This window comes from Atractosteus spatula, chromosome 9, assembly GCF_055471065.1.
Source record: "Atractosteus spatula isolate fAtrSpa1 chromosome 9, fAtrSpa1.hap1, whole genome shotgun sequence".
In the NCBI taxonomy this organism is placed as follows: Eukaryota; Metazoa; Chordata; class Actinopteri; order Semionotiformes; family Lepisosteidae; genus Atractosteus; species Atractosteus spatula.
In genome coordinates, this window is record NC_142714.1 from 37720873 (window position 1) to 37739675 (window position 18803).

Sequence of the window (18803 nt, forward strand, 5' to 3'; positions counted from 1 at the left end):
TCTCACATTCTAAACCTGGTAGACTTTTTCTGTAATGATTCTCCATGCCAAACACTGGCACCTCTGACACAGCAACAGCCAGTTCGTTACCTTCTTGAATCTAGGCATAGACTGGTCCTCTTGCTAGACGCTAGTCTCTTATAGGCCTCTTTAGTATCTTCAAAAGCAGGGTTATTTCCACAAGAGAGTATACTGACAGCTCTTTCCCTCATGTGGAATTCTACTCATTCCAATTATCTCACACTCATTTAATCCAGAGTGGGAATTGTTCTCTACGTATTTCAACTTACTCAGCACCCAACATATTTGAGCCAAGATGGCTTCCAAGGACGTTACTCTCACTTCATCACAATACTATATGTGGAATCAGTCAGCAGAAGCAAATTAAATGTTTACTGTACAAGACTGTGCTTTCTTTGCAAACTGTTCCAGATACTACAAGACCACAGAAGAAAGATGAAGAAAATGGAAAAGACTATTATTTTATTTCTAATGAGGTGATGACAAAATGTATCACCAACAACGAACTTCTGGAGTATGGTAGCTTCCAGGGCCACATGTTTGGCACCAAATTTGAAACCATCCACAAAATCCATGAGCAGGGCAAAATCGCAGTCCTGGACATCGAGCCTCAGGTATGGCGCTGAAATATTGTGAAATATTGCTGAAAGTTGTTAAAATACTTTCACACTATATTAGAGGGCTTGAAGTTTTCTTCATTGTATATTTGCAGCAGACAGCATAAAGATGGCCATAAACCAAAGGCCATTTTACTCATTCCATACTTAGGTGTTATTGACCTTTTATCAGATCTTTAAATGTAAATGGGATGCTTTTGGAATTTACAAGTTTTCAAAACTGTCTACCATAATAATTAGACCAGGAACTTGTATTTTGTTGCTTAACTTAAACAGTTGAACATATTACGCTGTTAATTACCTCTGTAACCGAACTGCAATTCATTCATAAGCTAAAGCCAAGCATGGCAGCTTTTCAATGGTGGAAGTGTAAGGAATACTTACAGCGGTGGCATCAGTATTAGAGCAACTACTCCCCCTAGTGTGGAAATACTGCCTTAGTTTCCCTGGTTAGGCGCTGCTGAAGCAGTACTCACCTGTGACATCAGGTTGTGTAGAACGGCATCTGTTTTGTTTTCAGACTTTGAAACTCCTTCGAACAGCAGATTTTGCACCTCTTGTAGTGTTTATTGCCCCAACTACTGCTGCCAGCCAGGTAAGTGAAAACATTTCATAACTAGTCTTACCAGGGTCATTAAAAATCTAAGCAAGATATTCCATGATAAACATCAAGCTTATCTAGTGTTAATTTTCTTATAAAAGCAGGCTTGGATCAATTGTTTTGAGTAACAGTGGAAGTTAAAGTAACAGTAAATGCAGTTTTTACTAATTATAAGGAAACTGCAGGTGCCTATTTCAAAGAACAGTAGTACAATTTAACACCTTTGAAACAGAAGAAGAGCAAAAATGTTGCAATTCAGGTGACTGAACAGTTCTCATTGTGAGGGTTGAAAAACAACCATTAAAACTAGTTTAACAGGCTCACTGAACTACACAGGTCAACATACTTTAAAAAAACACTTGCAAACAGGTCTACAAAATCAACACAAAGCACAACTGAAAAAACAAAACTTACCTGTAAAGCACGTTTCAGCTAAAATTTCATTTTAAACAAAAGTCAGAGTTGACTAAAGTCAGTTTTCTAGTTCCTGGTAAATGAAAGAGAACACTGATAAATTTACATATGCAGTTATTTTAACCAACTGTTATTGCTGTGTGTTTATAAGATTCTCCCCCCTCATTTTACAGTTGTTCAGAGTAGAATGATAGTGTGTTTGTGCAAGATGCATGGCCTGAGCCTATCCAAAATGAGCTGTTTTATCTTTCATTTTTCAGTCAGAGTCTCTGCAGCAGATCCAGAAGGAATCAGATGCCATCTTCAGCACATACGGACACTATTTTGATGTGACACTGGTGAACAATGATGTAGACGAGAGTGTCAAGGGTGTGGAGGCAGCTATAGAGCGTGCTAGTTCCACTCCCCAGTGGGTGCCAGTGTCCTGGGTTTACTGACTGCATATCCCTGTCTACAAAATACCCCCAACCCCAATAACTCCTACAGTAAATCAGACCTCTGGAGGTACAGAATCCCTTTTCTTAAGATCCTTACTGACTCTCATCACTTTTTAAAATGAAATTCATTATTTGTTATACCCACTTGATTCAGGATTTATTTTTTTGTCTTGGTTACCATTAACAAACCTGCAACCTCACATGGGAGAATGAAATTGTGTAGGCCTACTTCTTTGAAGCACCAACCTTCGAGCCATTCATCTTTTATCACAGGCTCTATAGCCCGTAACTGAAAGTTTAGCACCAATTGAAGGACAGACGTGTCCCTCTTGGGTGGCTACAGGGGTCACCACTTAGTCACCGAGAACCAACCCCATCCCTAACAGTGCTAGACCATTTTGCTCTGGTGCTTGAGGGAAGTTGTGGGCAATGAGCTAGCGAAGTGGTTTGCGGTTGAACCTGCCGTTGTAGTCCTGCACCTTTGCTGTCGAGTCACAAAGGAAACCAACTCAGTTTTTCTAAAAGTGACCAATTTATAGTCACACTGTTCTGATCTGAAATGTTTTTGTTCTTGGAGAACATTTGCATTCACACATAAAAATTACATTACGTTACTTTCATTAACATACATGCCACCTAACAAAAGGATGGACATTAGGAGTTCCTAAAAAAAAGCCAGTCAATGTTTCTGGATTTTAAACATATTTCTTGATAGTGCAGTGAAGAGTAAAAGTAGCCCTGAAAGTTGTAGTGTAGAAATGTTTGTGTAGTATTGCTGCACAGCAAAACATGGGTGTCCCTTCTACCCCTTTGTTCTAGCCAAAGTGTAGGATTCTTAAGATGGATTCTTGGATTTTGGCAAAAATAGTGCCATTAATTTTATTGCCAAGTGTGGTTTTATCTTTTAGGGTCTAGCCAACAAATCATTTTAACAAGATGATGCATCACTTATCAGTAACTCAACCTACTCACTCTAGGTTATCAGTGAACAGTCTTCCTTTATTCATAATTTGTAATGTATTTCCCCATTAACATAAGTACCTGCCCCCTATCCCCATCGCAGGCTTAATATTGAAAAATGTGCACTATGGTTTGAAATATTAACCAGTGATGCTTGATTTAAGATGGAGCAATTGATCTCCAAGTAAATTACCTTCCTAAACCCTAGGCTCAGGGAAGATTTAAGAGTGAAATTTTGTACATCGAAGTAAACGTTTTAAGGGTAGAAAATGGGAAACTGTACCTTTCAGCTAGCCATTTCATAATTAAGACAACAGCTGTTCACTATTCAGAACAAAAACATGGTTATATGCATTGTGTGCCTGTTTACATGCATGCACATTGAAAGGCATTGCAATTATTCTACCAATATACAAAACCAGAGAATATAACATGCCAGTATAGTTATTCAGACCAATAACTTGGAATGCAAATGCCTATAATCAAAATTTAGTTTTACTTGCAAGCTGTGGTTTCCCTGTTATGGCAGTTCAAATTAAACTTAAGGCAAAATGCAGATATTCATACCTAAACCAAAACATGAAACACCTGGCATACTCGGCTGTGTCTGCATATAGAACTTTACACTCCTTTCAGTATTAAAGTCAAAATGCTTTTCCCCAAATGTGTAACCATTTCTTAGGTACAAGATATTAAAATAGTGCAATATGAACTTTCATTTAGTTCTACTCTTAAGGCATCTGCAATAGACTTATTTGGATACTGATAAATGTCCCATTGCACTTAGGTTTGTTTATGGGTAGAGGGGAAGGGTTAAAGTGTGGGGTTATTTATGCCATTATGCACATGTAACTTTTGCATTTAAATAAAATATTTTGAGGCCACTTTCAATTGTGTATTAGTCAATGTTGTAAAGATAAAATACATCTGGAGGAGTTGCCCTATTTCAGTTATACTTTCTAAAACCTTACCCTTCAGACTGCCAATGTTTACACTGTGGCTTTTGATGGTTGCACATCACTTTGTGCTGTACTAAATAATTCTATTTAAGCTTGATGTGAAACCTTGCTTTGGCATTAAATGCTATTATGTTTTTTTTTTAAAAGAGCAAAATGTAAAGGCTTGAGTATAGAAAACCAAACACTTATGTACTGAAATTAATTCATGTTATGACACTGAATTAAGAAAGTCACAGAGGGTCAAGTCTCAAGACTTTCAGCTTTCAAATGTATAACCACACCTATAAATGTATAAATGTCCAGAACATTAATCCTTTAACTTGATTTTAGCATAGAGCCTAGAACTTGTAATGGCCTATTTAAAATCTAACCTCAGAATTTACAAAACAAACAAGCTTTAATAACCGGACCAGCCACAAAATGTCTTGTTTTATTAAGCAGAAAGTCTGATAAATACTGCATATAAAAACAAGTGGCCACAAGCTTAACCCAGTATGGGAGTTCTTGTAAATGTAGCCACTACATGATCACTGAAACGGGCTGTAAGCCTTTTGCTTTGACCATGATATTAAGGTAAATCGGTAATTCTGGGCATTTACAAACCTTAATCTACAACTCAAACCTTCATCACCTTAATAGATAAATGAAACCCATAATTGCACAATACTAAACCATACACAAACATGACTGTTTCCAAACTACTGACAAATACCCTTCGGTGGTACTCCCTCCAACCTTGTTAAAAGTAAGTTTACCCATTTTAGCACCATCAAAATGACTGACAATTCTTAACCTCCACAACTCCAGATGGGTGTCTTTGGACAGTGTCCTGGGAACACCTTTTCTCCCCATTTGCCTTTAGAAAGAAAGCCAACACATAATTAAAAAAAAAACTTTTATAAATCAAAGCTTTAGTCAAACTCCAGTCATTGCATGAATGAAGGTCAACCTTTTCACTAACTCAATTTCAGCTGTCAAATATTTACAATACAAAAATACACAGTATAATATAAAACATCTTTCTCCACAACTGATTACATCATTAATAGTTTCATTCGGGCGACTCCAGACAAATCATGATACAAAAACCAGATGGACGGCTTAGGCTTTTTGGTATGAGGGGTATCCTCCCCAAAATCATCAGATGAATTGATGTTCACAGTATATCCTCCTGAATATCAAACATGCCCCATCATCATAGGTTTACCCGGAAGCAAAGAGCTTCAAAGAATACAGAACTGAAAAGTGAAACTATTATCGCAATCACTATAGCCAACTGAGTCAATCACTCAGAGTTCATAAAGGTGGAAGAAAGATGGTTTCCTTTGCAACAGTCACAGAGTGCCAACTTCAATATCTCGCAGTCCATCTCTCAAGGCACTCTCTCCCTCGTTCCTTGGAGGAATACGGTCAAACCCTTTCCAGGTTTATGCCAGATCTCAATCAGAAGAAGCTTCTTCCTCCTTCTGCTTCTTTTTCTTTTTTTTCTTCTTACTGCTTTCACCCTCCTGCACAAAGGAAGTGGAAGGAAATGATTGCCTCATTAAAAAAAAACAACAGCCCAAATCTTATTTATCACAGCCCTGACACATGATGCTTTCAGCCAGTCAAACCTTAATGGGCAACAATATTAAAAGAGAAATAAATCTTTCATCTTTAAATCAAAATGTTGCAATCACTAATGTTATCCCCCAAAAAGAAATGAAGTAGAACCAATGAAAATCTATTAAATTCCACATTTTCCTGGCCTGTAAACATTTAGACTTTGAGACTTACTGGGTGAAGTAGCAATAATAAAGGTTTCCCCTCTCTTCTAATAGTTTACTACATTACACAGCTTTGATGATTGCTTTTAGCTATTTGTACAAAAGCAAAATTATCACTTTCAGTTACAATTATCATTTTGGTAGCTGGCTCAAATCACTTCATGGCACTCTTCTAGCAGTTTGGGAGTTGCAGTTGCAAAAATGCTCCATTGCGACATCTAAATCTGCACCTCTGACACAACCCACATGAGTGATGATCATAAATCCAAAAAAATGATACTGGTAATAAGATCTATATGAAACCCACATAAGCAATGCACAGTATCAAGTTACTTAACCTTGTGCTGCTGGACATTCACTATAAATTTAGTACAAAGTTTTTACACAATGTATAAACGAACTACCAGCTTCTCAGAAAATAAAACCTATCACACTTAAAAGCACCTCCAAATAGTGAGCACCTATTTGTGAGATCTTAACTATAAAGCTAATGTAGAGCAGGCCAAAGTCCAGCATTCAATGGCAGTATGCTGGACTGTGAAGGCTTCCTCTTGATAATTTTGCAGACTAACTCCCTTTAAAGCCACATAACCAGACAAGAAAGGGATAACCATCTGCTTCTTTGTCGCAGTTTGGAATGACAAAAATGAAATTTAAAACATTTAAAACTCGAGACTGACAAATGCAATGACACCTTGTTCACTGGAGAGGTTAGGACCAAACTTCTCAGGCATAGTTGTGCAATTTGTTGAGTGATTTAAATAAGCCTAAGCCTTCACACCAACATAAACCCCTGAAAAAATCTTAAATCATGGATTATACTGAGAAAAAATCCATTTCAATGTGTAGCACTGAAGAATTAGACCAGAATTTTCTTGCTCTGTACAGTTCCCTACGAGCACAGACTTGTACCTCCGGAGCTGGTTCTTCTTCCCCTGCTTCTTCGGTAAGTTTTATTTTCTTGTCTTTCTTCTTTTTCTTCTTTTCTTTCTTACTCTCCACATCTGCTTTGGGAGCGGAAGGTGTAGAGGGGGCAGGTGTTCCATCGCTTTCACTGTCGCTTGTTTCTCTCTTCCTCTGGAGAAAAAAAAATCAATTACTTCTACTATGCAGGCAAGCCATGAAAAAACAAACTACCACAACCTTAAGGAATTAATTTTACAACCAAGATACCACTAACACAACCTGTGAGAAAAACTAAAACCTGTGGGAGACTAATATTGAGCCTGCCAAAGATAAATTCTCTGGACTTTATACAAACTTGTGAAACTAGTTTTCACATCTGCCTCTCACTTTATTCTTAAGTTACTGTTAAAACCTATTCATATTTTGTTAAGACCAGTATATGCTACACTGCAAAAGTTGCCCTACTTTAAGCAAATACAACTAGCACATTTCAAGCATATTAACGTCCCATGAAAAAAGCAGTTTCTCCTTCTTGCGTCGTGTTACAGAAAATTATGGGCCTACCTTGGCAATTGGTTCACTTGGTTCTGCTTCAATTCTCTTTGGCGTACTGAAAAATAGAAAAAATTGTCATTAAATACAAAAAGGAACGCTAAAACAATGTGGGGGATAGGGTGTCATCACAACATAGTTTTGATGTTTTGGCAATTCATCCTTGTTTATAATCTGCAAATGAAACATTAGGGATCACAGTAAACTGTACCACACTGGATAGTAGTACTATTCTAATCAGGAAAATTATTATTTCAATTGAAATACTGAAGAACAAACCAAGATTTATGGTGCAGAATTAATAAATGGAAAAACAGTTTGCCATCTTCAGAAAGTTATAGAAATATGATTACCTATTATATGAACACAAGTGTGCCAGTTTTAAATTCAAACATATTCCTAAGCATATGTCACCCAGAACTATGCATACACTAAAGCAGTAAACAAGAGAAAACTTTTCTCCATACCTGTAATCTACATATTGTTCCTTCCAGTTAGCTGGAGTATTTCCATTAGGTTTTCCATGCTTGTCCAACAAGCCTTTCTGAATCATCATTTTCTTCTGGCTTGCCTGAAAACAGCATTAGAAAATTAAAGCAACCTTTATGTACAAAGTTTAACAAGAAGCCAAACAAGTTTCAGCATTACCTTTGGCCCTAGGCCCCATTTGCGAGGATAGGTGTCTCTTTCCATGATGACTCTCTTGATCTTTGCCACAACTCCATGGTCACAAGTGGAAATTACTGCAGTGGTCATCAGGGCAATTGCTAGAAGTAAAAATGACCAAATCCAAAAATATAAAAAGGAGTATTCTTTTTTGTGAGATATCCCAAAATTAACTTTTTCCAGAGCCATCAGCCATGGGTGATAGATAGATGGTCATCTTTGCAAGTGCTAATGCAATCTGTTGAACATCACTTGGCCAGGATCTTATTTTCAAACATTTCAGATATTCCAGCTCAGCTTCCTTGCAGAATAACCAAGAAAAGGTAGGTAACCGATGATTGCTTACCAATGCAAATAGCTTCTCCTTTAGTAGTGATGACAACAATCTCTTGGTTTACTTCAATGCCATCTTCATACCGGAGAACACCAGGCAGCATGATCTTTGCACCATAGCAGATTGCATTGACCTGTGAGGAAGACACTTGTCAACACTGTGCATCTTTCATTCACTACAAAAAACAGGCTGAATGATTATCAGCAGTGCCATGCTTTCATCTTCAGTGTAGAATGGATCTGTTGTGTTCCCTACCACTGAGTTTTGTTTTACATTTTAGCTAAGATCACAGAACACAAACCATTCTGGAAGGGCTGGGCTATAGACCAGAATCACCCACACTCTAAGATGACCTTAAATGCATCAACTGTTCAATGTTCAAATGATAGCAAATGCTTTTGATTTCAGGAATACTTAAATTCAGTGTGAATTTCCTTCTTAAAAAGATATAAGACAAGTACTCATACATTTAACAACTAACTTGACAGCTGAAATTGTTTACAGTCTTAAGGAAACTTATACTGCAAACCGGGACAATGCTTACTTTGACCAGTAAGTAAAGCATTTATAAGCTGAAAGAGGACAAAATGATTAATACTACATAACTAAAAACAGTTCCATTTTAGCTTCCCAGCTCTAAGGTTCTAAGAAAAAAAAGCTCTAAGAAAAAAAGGTATAGCCATACCGCACTGTCCTTCATTACAAGACGTTTGTGTGACACAAGGAGCTTCTCTAATGGATAGATGACTCTCCTCAGGTAGGTCTCATCCTTGTTATGGTCATACTGCCACTGGGCATCCAACACATCGTGCATGGTAACCAAGTTGTCCTGAAAAAAGGGAAAAAAATGTTTCCTACTGCGTAATAACATTGTCATTATGATTTTAAGCAGTAAGGCTCTCATCTTTGAAAGGTGTCAAAAGAGTACCATGTAACAAAGAACAGCTTTAAATAATGCTTTTATCCATAGTGACTCAGATTCAAAACAATGAAAAACAAAATGAATGTAGGCTAGGATTCAACGAAATGGAAAAAAATTTAACCATTCCACTCATATCCTCCTCCATGCCATTCCTTGTACCAAAGCTTAATTACCAGAGCCGGGGAAAAAGCCCAGCACTGAACTCAACCACTTTGGACAACATTTATTACTTAAGCCAGAGTGGTCCAATCCTGGTCCTTTATAGGTCTAAACCTGGCGTTTCTTTGAAAAAGCAGAGCCTGAGAATAACTGTTAAATAGGTCCAATAAAGCCAGTCATCAGCTGGTTTATCCTGTCAAAAGCGGGTTTTATAAATAGATTTATTTCAGACCAAGAAGACCAGGACTGGAGACCCTTGACCTCAGTATAAGCCTCTGGTTGTAAAGAGGGAAGCAGAGAAAACAGTTTTTTTTACCCGCTCTCCCAAGACCCCAGACCGCACTCGCCGAAGCTCCTGCATCTGTCCCCCAACTCCCAGCAAGAGGCCAAGGTGAACACACAGGGTCCGGATGTAGGTACCTGCCTCACAGCTGACCCAGAATATCCCTGCAGAATAGCAGTTAGAAACATGACTGGAGTGAATACTACCCACCACTAATACATGAACTGGTAAATCACTGCAAAAAAAGGTCTGGGTTCATTTTTCATGGAAATTCAAAGTCCAAAAGCAGTTCGATTTATTCATCAGAGACATGGCCTTAAATTTGTTTTTAAATTTAGCATTTAAAAGTTGAGTGTTCAGAACAATGAAGCACCAACTTACCTAAATTCCAAAAATTTTAAAACACAAATCACTGGTACCCTTGTGGGGCCTTATATCATGCCTATAAGATTAATTTAGTAACTAAACAATTACAATGAATAATCCAAGTTCAAATAACACCCCTCTTAACCACTGTTCCAGAAGCCATCAGTCATGGGTGATAGATCAATAGTCATCTTTGCACAAAGTGCTAATGCAATCTATACAACACATCATTTGGCCTCTTGTTTGGAGCTAGTCATTAACTAGGATACTAATGCCCATCCTAAATTTAAGTTTTCTTCCCAAGTATTTAAGGAAAGCAGAAAATTCGCTCAACTTTAATTCTAATCTTAACCTATAAGCAAATACCCCTTTGTACTCTTGGCACTGACTTTCCTCATCACAACTAATTAATAAAATTAGCAAGATTCTTGATCATCTTTACATTATTTTGTAATGGAGGATTTGCAGCTTTGCTGTGCTCTGAAAAAAACAGAAAATCCAGTAAAGTCACAGATCTCTCTTTTCCTTACCCAGTCTTCGCTCTGGATCATACTCTATGAGTTTGCTTTCATAAATGGTTCTCACTCTCAACTGTCTCTTCACAGCTGCAATCAGAGGAGGCCGTTGGAACAAAGCCCCCGTTAAGGTTTCCAGTGCCTGAGAAAAAAGAGAGAGACTTAACACACCAAGACAAATGGCTTAACCTGGAGCCAATTTCGAAGTTTGTACGTGATCAGACTGTTTGACTCGTCTCTGCAGAGGCTGGTTCTGCCTCTTGCTACAGCCTCCAGTCCTGCTCCAGCTCTCCAGACCCCTGCTCCACCCCCCAGCAGAACGCTGGAATGGCTGAGCCGAGTCTGGGAGCTGAGACACTCAGGCCTAGAACAGGCCGTGAGTGCTGCAGAGACAGGGGCCAGCAGTGCTCAGAGAATGGATAAACAAGTTCATCATCTCACATACATTGCTGCCACAGGAAGAGCACGTCACCAGAGCTCATCCAGAAGATTGAGAATCAACTAATGCAGGATTTTTCCTGTGTGCTTACTCAAAACTGAGGCATTGTAACAGCAAAAAAATATTTTCAGTCAAAAGAATTCACATAAACCCACTTTCATAAAAGTCAAAGTGTCTTCCCCATAAAGTAGATGACTTCCTCTCATAATAAAAAAGCAAGCTAATTTTGAAATAGTGAGACAGGAAAAAACAGGCGAGCCACCCTTGTCATCTTATGTAAAAACACAGATGCTGAAGTGACATAGCCCACTGAAGTGACAGCTTAAATGTACAGTAACTTCTTTGCAAGCAAACAAATGATTTGAGCTCCAATACTGAATTTTTACTTATTTTGTGGAAAGCACGTTTAAAAACTGCTTTAAACTGATTTCTAAAAGGCTTTGGTCGATTTATTAAGCTTGTGGACAGTTTGTGCTTTGACGTTTTTTCTTCAAACAGACAAGCAATAGCCATACTGAGCTAAACTATATTTAACATATGTAGCTACTTTCCATTGATTTGCTAAGGAATCAAAATAAAGAATAAAATGACTAAATACTGTAAGTGAGAAATTAGGTCAATTTTTATGTTTAACGATAAAACGTAAACCCAGTCTTAAACTGGTTCACATAAATGTGGAGTTACTATACCATTTTTCTAAATTAGAGACCAATTTTAAAACAAAACTTACCCTGGAAAGCTGAAGCTCATTCTCAATAGCATTGTGCAGCCGAACAATTCCCACATACTCTTTGCCTGAAAGCAACAGCAAAAGAGTAGTCAGGAGAAGCTGCTTTTTTCCTGTGTCACTTACAAGTGACTAAATCACGATTTTCAGAGACTGAAAGAAGACAAGAAATACCCACTCACCAGCGCTCTGCTGGGACTTCACCAGACGCGTGGCTCTGTCTACACACACTATGAGACAGCCTGTGACTTTAGGGTCCAGTGTGCCACTGTGGCCTGTTTTCTCCACACGAAGAATCCGACGGATCCACGCCACCACTTCGTGAGAAGATGGGTTGGCGGGTTTATCCAAGTTAATAAAACCGGTCCTACAGATTTTAAAATATTTCAGTATAACTTCTAAGCATAGGAGATCACTCAGTATTAACTCAGAAAAAACAAATACATAACACAAGGCCTACTAAAGGAGTTGTAATGGTTGCCTTAACATTTCTTCCTGAAGCCATCAGTCATGGGTGATAGATAGACAGTCATCTTTGCACAGAGTGCTAATGCAATCTACATAAAAACATCATTTGGCTTCGTGGACTTTATCAATCTATGAAATTAAAGCATTTTCTCAGATCTTAGACAACTCTTAAAGTAGAAAATTCTAACAATGTAAATTTGTCTAGGTAATATCTTCCTGCTGTAAACAGTAAAATACCTCCTAAAACAGATTAATAAATCTTTCAATAGTAAACAGACAACTTGTTTCATGTTTCACATTTCACACAGAATGAAGAGTTAAGAGTTTAAGTGCATTTTTCAAGTTAAGACTTTGCCAGCATTAGTTTCAATTAGAAAACCAAGATCCCTAAAGCAATAGCAACAAAAAAATTTACCTGACATAATCCTGAATATTTCTCTTCAAGGGATTTGAGCCGCTTGGGAGAGGTGTATAATGTGCTGTCCTTATGTTCAGCTTATCAAAGTTCTACCAAAAAAAACACATGAAAAAGGAGATTTTACACAAATGCATCATACTAAATAACCTGAAAGGCTGCCAACTCAGAAAATAACATCTATCCAAAAACAATTCTACAAAACATAGAGGTGTATATTGCATACCACCTTTGTCACACCTACATCATCCATCAATAAAGTGTTACTTTTCAAAGTGTCACCAAATTCTTCATTTAATACTTAAAAGTAATGGTATGGAATTGAGGAGAAAGCCAAGGTTTTTTTATAAATTGCTTACTGTACACTTCCTGAAAAAAAACTTTAATGAGCAAAAAGGCACCAGGCCAGGTGAAATGGCATTTACATTAAGGAAGGTGCTGTGCTGCCTTACTGGAACACTCCAGCACCATATATACAACACTGTGTATTTGGAGAACTGTGATCTACGCCTTTATTCAGGTACAGTGATAAGGGAAAAAATTCTGTATAAATCTGTTACTTTTTGGATTGAGAAGCAGATTTCTTACATTGTGCATATCCCGACAAAGTGAGCTGTATTGCCATGTGAGGGAGGTACTGATCATTGGATGTGCTTTGTGCAACAGGCTACTTAAAACTTTTGATTCATTGCTGATTAACCCTTCGGGAGTCACTGGATATCCATCAAGATCCCCCCCATCAAACATGTGCGATCAGACTGTTTACTCGTCTCTGCAGAGGCTGGTTCTGCCTCTTGCTACAGCCTCCAGTCCTGCACCAGCTCTCCAGACCCCTGCTCCACCCCCAGCAGAACACTGGAATGGCCGAGCCGAGTCTGGGAGCCGAGACACTCAGGCCTAGAACAGGCCGTGAGTGCTGCAGAGACAGGGGCCAGCAGTGCTCAGAGAATGGATAAACAAGTTCATCATCTCACATACAACACTATACATGGGAGCTTCCTAGAAGGATGACAGGAAAGTATAATAATTATCTAGTTACCTTCAACAATAAAGGCCACTGAGAGGTATCAAGTGTTGGAATTTTGGACTCTGGTTTGATGAGAAAATCACCCATCTCTTGAAGTTCCTAAAGCGGGGGGAAAAATCAATTTAATGTTATGAAAATTTTAAATGACAATGTAAGCAATTATAAAAACTTAAAAGTTTATTGCACCCAAAAAAGTTGCTAACATCCAAAAAAAGCCATGTTACATGGAACCTACCCCAACTTCATCATCGGCAACTTTTCTCTCCTTCTTCTTCTTGTGCTTCTTAGCTGAAGAAACTGAGAAAAACGAAAAGAAACCCAATAGTTCAAACCGTATAAATTAATCATTCTCAGTAAATAATCGTGGACTGTTGCTGTAACATTAGCACGTCACGTCTCTTGATATGAATAAACAAAGGTTACTTTCCTATAATAACTCTTACATCTGTAAACTCTTCTGGAAAAAGACAACGGATTTTCCACATATAATTATTAAACAAAATAAATTATTGAAATAAGAAAATCATCATAAATGTTTCCATCATCAATGACAATTAGGAAAAGTCAAGTCCCTAAAATATTCTAATTCAGCAACTCTTCAGAACATTCATGATCATAATTCGCATTTAATGTATCTTTATTTGATTAATAACTGACATGCAGGCTGCATCAATTTAGGGAAAACTGTTCAATACAACCACGTGGCAGATTCTGCAAACACGTGGTGACTAGAAAAAGACCACATTTGGCGGTGTGCAATGCATTAATTACTAAATAGATACAAAAATACCATACGCACAATTGACTAACTGAATTAAAACGTATATAATTGTCGTTTTTAGTAATATCGTGCAGCATTCCGCATTCTTAAAGCAAATGTTAACTTTCGATTTTAACTTTAAAAACAAACTTACAAAATTACAAAAGCTTGCTACTTCATCGATGAAAGTGACTACATTGTGGATTATAAAAAATATCGAATGCAAAAAAAAGAGGTACATCCTCTGCAACAAACAGTGGAATTCATGTTTCTCTTCCTACTGTAAAGTTTATATTCAAAAACACAGCATTCAATGCGTTTGCACCCTACATATTAAGATTCAAGATCGCAATTACTAAAATTAAGACGCCTTAAATAGTGATATACGTGTTGTAAGAGCCGGATTGATCAAACTAAAGATGTGAAAATACAGGCAAGTTGATCATTTATCGTCTAGTTGCACACTTGCCCCATGCAGCACACACACGAGGTGAGATTTATTTTCTGTACAAAAGACCCAGTCTTAAATCGGTCTCAAAGAGCTTGAATTACTTTGTCCTATGTATCAAAGTACAATTGATTACTACTATTTCCCCTCGAATTGCATATAAAAATAAAGAAAACCAAAAAATTATTTTCCATGCCTACCCTCTACGTCCGCCATCTTCACTCTCTCAATGTGGAAAGGAACACGTGTGGTGTTCACTGCGCATGTCCTTTCCCGAGTCTTAGACCCGTGAAACACCGCGAGAGTCCGTTCTACATGATGTCATTTTTATTGCCTTAACAAATATGTGAGTTATTAGTTCAGCTCCCCTGTCTAGTGCGAGCTAGTGTGAAGGTTACTTTAAAGATGGATTAGTTATAGTGTAAGGACATATTAATCGTGTCAACTTGAGTTATTATTATTATTATTGTTGTTGTTGTTGTAAATTAGAACAATGGTTAATATTGCTGCACTGCAATGCTGAGATCCTGAGATCAATTTTTGGTTTGCTACTTGCAAGAACTCTGCATGTTCTGCAGTATTTGTATGGGTTTCCTGTAGGTGCTCTGCTTTTGCCCCACAGTCCAAAGACATGATGGTAAATTCGTTGGCTTCTGCAAATTGACCCTGGTATGACAATGTGCGTTTTTGTTGTCTGTGTGTAACCTGTGATGGACTGGTATCCAGGGTGTATCCCACATTTCGCCCAGTGCTTCCTGGGATAGGCTTTAGATCACCATGTCCCTGAATTAGATACTGTAAGTGGCTGTTGAAAGTGATGTGATGTATCATTTTATTTTAATCTAAAGTTATTGACATTTATTTGCTGTCATGTTTAAACAGGAGCTCCATATTGAGAGGACCCTTATTACACAGGATTTTTCCAGCTCCTAAATTTAGCTTGACTCCATGAAATGAAATTATACATGAAAGGGAGGATTCGTGAATAATATCTGGATTATTGTTTGTAATTAGAAATTAGATTCAGTACATCAGGTGTTTCACTAATCCCATGACTGTATCATAAACAGTCTCCTTGTAGAGCCTATTGTGATAAAACAGCCACGCAGTAGTATTAATATTTCTTTGCTGTTAAAAAAAATATTTCCCAACCCTTCAACCATATGTATTACCAACATCTTAGTTTCTTAATTTGCTTTCAGGTTTTTGCAATAAATTCTGATGAAACTAGTAGTTAGACTAGGACTTAGGGTGTTTAGACAAAGGCTGGTAGTGTCCCCTTAGGATCTAGGCAGAATATGAATTAGAAAGAAAATAAAGAATCTATTGGCAAAAGGGGTGATTGAATAGAGGTACATAATAACCTTTAAAAAAACATTATTCCCTACAACAAGTACGCACAGGGATGTAGCCTTTCAAAGAGCTCTATTGATGGGGTTGCTGGCAGTAATGACGAGCACTTTCCTCTGGCTAGAGCCAGACCTAAAAATTTCTTTTATGTCCCAAAAAGAAAACCACCTCTCGCACCGTCTCTCAAAATCACATCTTAAAATGTACTATTGAATTAATGCATTTTCTTTTAATTGCGCAACTTTCTATTACTATTGTATTTAAGGGAAGATGTTGCAGAACAGATGATGTCAGGGTGCCCTTTTTACAACGCAAACACAAAACAAGTTCCATCTGCAGAATAATGAAGCTGATTTCTGCCAGTTATTATTAGCTTAGGCTAGGTTAAGTGGCTGGTTTCTTCGCCAGGGCTTAATTCTTTGTTTCCAATATGAAGAAGAACAACATTATAACATGTACAGTATTAAGCAATAATTATATGTGGGCTCCAGAGTTGCTCAATATGTGAAGATGCTTGCTTGAGGACTGGCACTGGCACTGGCACTGTGTGTTCAAGCCCGGGTTAGGTCACTGTGACTGTGATGGGATTTCTCAAGTGGTTGACACATAATTGACTAAGCACAGCACAGGGTAGGGTTGGCATTAGTTAGCAAGGGCGCTTTTAGATCCCAACAAAACAGCAATTACTGCAAGCCTGCACCACCACTGGCAAAGGAACTGCCTCTCCTTCAATTGGAGAAGTGCCTCCTGCGGTGAGCTGCGTGACCTGAGATGTATTAACAGTTAAATGACTCAAAGGTGGGGAGGCCAGACACATCTGTCTGCACTTCCTTGTTGTCACTATGTGTTGGTACAGGATATGCACCTGTGAGCAGAGACATGAAAACGCACAATTGCCAATTTCAAATTGAGTAGGTTTATTACCAAATGATTATTTGGAAGAAAGGTGCTAAAAACAATTATATAATGCTATCAAAATTGTAGGGATTTTTGATGATTCTTCATATCTTATTTTTTTGTTGTCTACGCTATATTTTCCCCTTAGGGTTAACTCCCTTTGGCTATATCTGAATAGCCCCAGTTATATAGATATACCTGTAGTTTGGTACAAGAAAAGCTGTCCACATTTCCTATGTTCATGTGCTGTTTGGGGGAGGCTTAGCATAGTGGGTAAGTCTCTGGACTCACATTGGGTTGTGGGTTCAAGTCCCTTCTGCAGACTTTACCCCACTTGCTGCAGTCCATCGGGGACCAACAGTTATTGGGTGGTAAACCCAATGATGAACCAGAGTCCTGTCCTAAGGGGAGAGTGGCATAATGTTTGCTTAACACCATGGGAACCATGACATGCTCTGGTGTACTAAGCCAGTGTGGTTCAGATTTTAAGGCAAAAAGTTGAACACAAAATAAATAATATGGTACTGTATATTCATATCTAATATGGTACAGCAGTACCCACTTATTCCATATACTGTACACTTTGAAGTGAGGGACCCATTTTTACTATTGCTTCAGCAATAAACTGATCCCAGTCCATGACAAGCTCACTTAGAAAGGGTACTTAAAAGTAACTTTTTTTTTAATTTGGGCTTAATTTGGAGACTTACTGTATGAAGAGGTTGTATTCCATCATAAATAAAATGCAAAGAAGAGAAGATAAAAGTGGCAATTCCAACAACCAGATGTAATCTTCTAATCTTGGTATATCGTTGTGTATTAGTATTGTCACCATTTTTTCTTATTATAAACATGCACATTGAAAGCATTTTATATACATATACATATGAAACCAAAATAAAATAACAAAGACCACATACGAAACAGCTGTCATGTTCAGTGGCCTTTTTAAAATCAGTTGTAAAGGTCTTGCCATTGCAATAGCTTTGTGACGTAACTTTTCAATATTTGAAACATACTAGACTCCATAAAGTCCCAGAAGACCAACTAAAAAAACAGGAGAGAGCCCTATCTACAAACTGCCAGTCACAGTCATCATTATTGTTATAAAAGCAGTGAAGACAAAACATCATTTTAAATAAACAACAAGACAAGGTATCCACTGATACAGGAATTTTTTAAATCAAGATCTCTTATTAATAATTCAGAAACAATGAGATACTAATATTATTCTTTTATGACCAAGTGATCACTGGATTCAAATGGCCTCTTAAAATTACGGTTAAAAATGTTCCCCATTTCTCACACTTCAGACTGGCAACTGGATGTACAGTATGGTACTGCTAATCAGCTAGAGGTTCTTATATGTAAAACACTATTTTCTTTAATGAAAGATGTGGTTATCAGAAATTACTCTACTCAATAGCTTCCCAAGTCCAGACATGCAAAACAAATTTAGCAATTTTACTAACAATACATCTTGCTATTGAACTATAAACAGAATTGGCTGGATATGAAACAAACAATTACTTTACAAAATAATTTTAAAGGCCAGGGGTACTGTATCTCAATGTGTTATACCCTCTCATTTAGAATGGCTTTGAGAATTTTGTGCTCACAATGCACAGAATGATATGTGCTTTATAGTTACATCTGTAAAAGGTCATCTTAGAAGATGATACTAAAAAATCATGGTGAAAGACACTTGGATGAAAAATTAAATATAAGAAAAGGCTTTAATACAGTTCAATTCTCTGGACTTTAATATCAACAGTTATCAATTTTAAATTCAGT

General features: G+C 37.6%; 2 protein-coding genes and 6 non-coding genes across 8 annotated transcripts in view; 1 reads left to right on the plus strand and 7 right to left on the minus strand.

Annotated features, from left to right (window-relative positions):
• Nucleotides 1–3941, plus strand: part of mpp1 (MAGUK p55 scaffold protein 1) — a 29375-nt gene extending 25434 nt beyond the window's left edge. Inside the window, exons 10-12 of the mRNA XM_088924970.1 lie at nt 433–635; nt 1159–1233; nt 1914–3941. Coding sequence (XP_088781096.1) covers nt 433–635; nt 1159–1233; nt 1914–2090 — 455 coding nt within the window. The 3' untranslated portion in view covers nt 2091–3941. The remainder of the gene's footprint in view (nt 1–432; nt 636–1158; nt 1234–1913) is intronic.
• Nucleotides 3942–4890: 949 nt separating this feature from the next.
• Nucleotides 4891–15012, minus strand: dkc1 (dyskerin pseudouridine synthase 1). The gene is made up of 15 exons (XM_088925018.1): nt 14963–15012; nt 13790–13851; nt 13567–13653; nt 12528–12619; nt 11827–12011; nt 11648–11712; nt 10494–10620; nt 9631–9761; nt 8919–9062; nt 8246–8366; nt 7882–8000; nt 7701–7804; nt 7246–7291; nt 6688–6852; nt 4891–5517 (listed from the first exon to the last, which is right to left on the minus strand). The coding sequence occupies exons 1-15, from the start codon at nt 14976–14978 to the stop codon at nt 5449–5451; spliced, it is 1533 nt and encodes a 510-aa protein (XP_088781144.1). The 5' UTR covers nt 14979–15012; the 3' UTR covers nt 4891–5448.
• LOC148828533 (small nucleolar RNA SNORD83) lies at nt 8083–8156 on the minus strand. The gene has a single exon (XR_016091733.1). It is a non-coding gene; the product is annotated as a small nucleolar RNA SNORD83 (small nucleolar RNA).
• On the minus strand, nt 9236–9373 carry LOC148828534 (small nucleolar RNA SNORA36 family). The gene has a single exon (XR_016091736.1). It is a non-coding gene; the product is annotated as a small nucleolar RNA SNORA36 family (small nucleolar RNA).
• Nucleotides 10121–10199, minus strand: LOC148828535 (small nucleolar RNA SNORD83). Its single transcript, XR_016091731.1, has one exon. It is a non-coding gene; the product is annotated as a small nucleolar RNA SNORD83 (small nucleolar RNA).
• Nucleotides 10693–10919, minus strand: LOC148828536 (small nucleolar RNA SNORD17). Its single transcript, XR_016091739.1, has one exon. It is a non-coding gene; the product is annotated as a small nucleolar RNA SNORD17 (small nucleolar RNA).
• On the minus strand, nt 12144–12223 carry LOC148828537 (small nucleolar RNA SNORD83). Its single transcript, XR_016091730.1, has one exon. It is a non-coding gene; the product is annotated as a small nucleolar RNA SNORD83 (small nucleolar RNA).
• LOC148828538 (small nucleolar RNA SNORD17) lies at nt 13277–13501 on the minus strand. Its single transcript, XR_016091740.1, has one exon. It is a non-coding gene; the product is annotated as a small nucleolar RNA SNORD17 (small nucleolar RNA).
• Nucleotides 15013–18803: the final 3791 nt, after the last annotated feature.

Coding starts and splice junctions, on each gene's coding strand:
- dkc1 (XM_088925018.1), bottom strand. Junction 10,621..11,647: donor ATGAGCTTCAGCTTTCCAGG/GTAAGTTTTGTT, acceptor CTTTTTTCTCAG/GCACTGGAAACCTTAACGGG. Junction 6,853..7,245: donor CAAGTGAACCAATTGCCAAG/GTAGGCCCATAA, acceptor TTTTTTCTCCAG/AGGAAGAGAGAAACAAGCGA.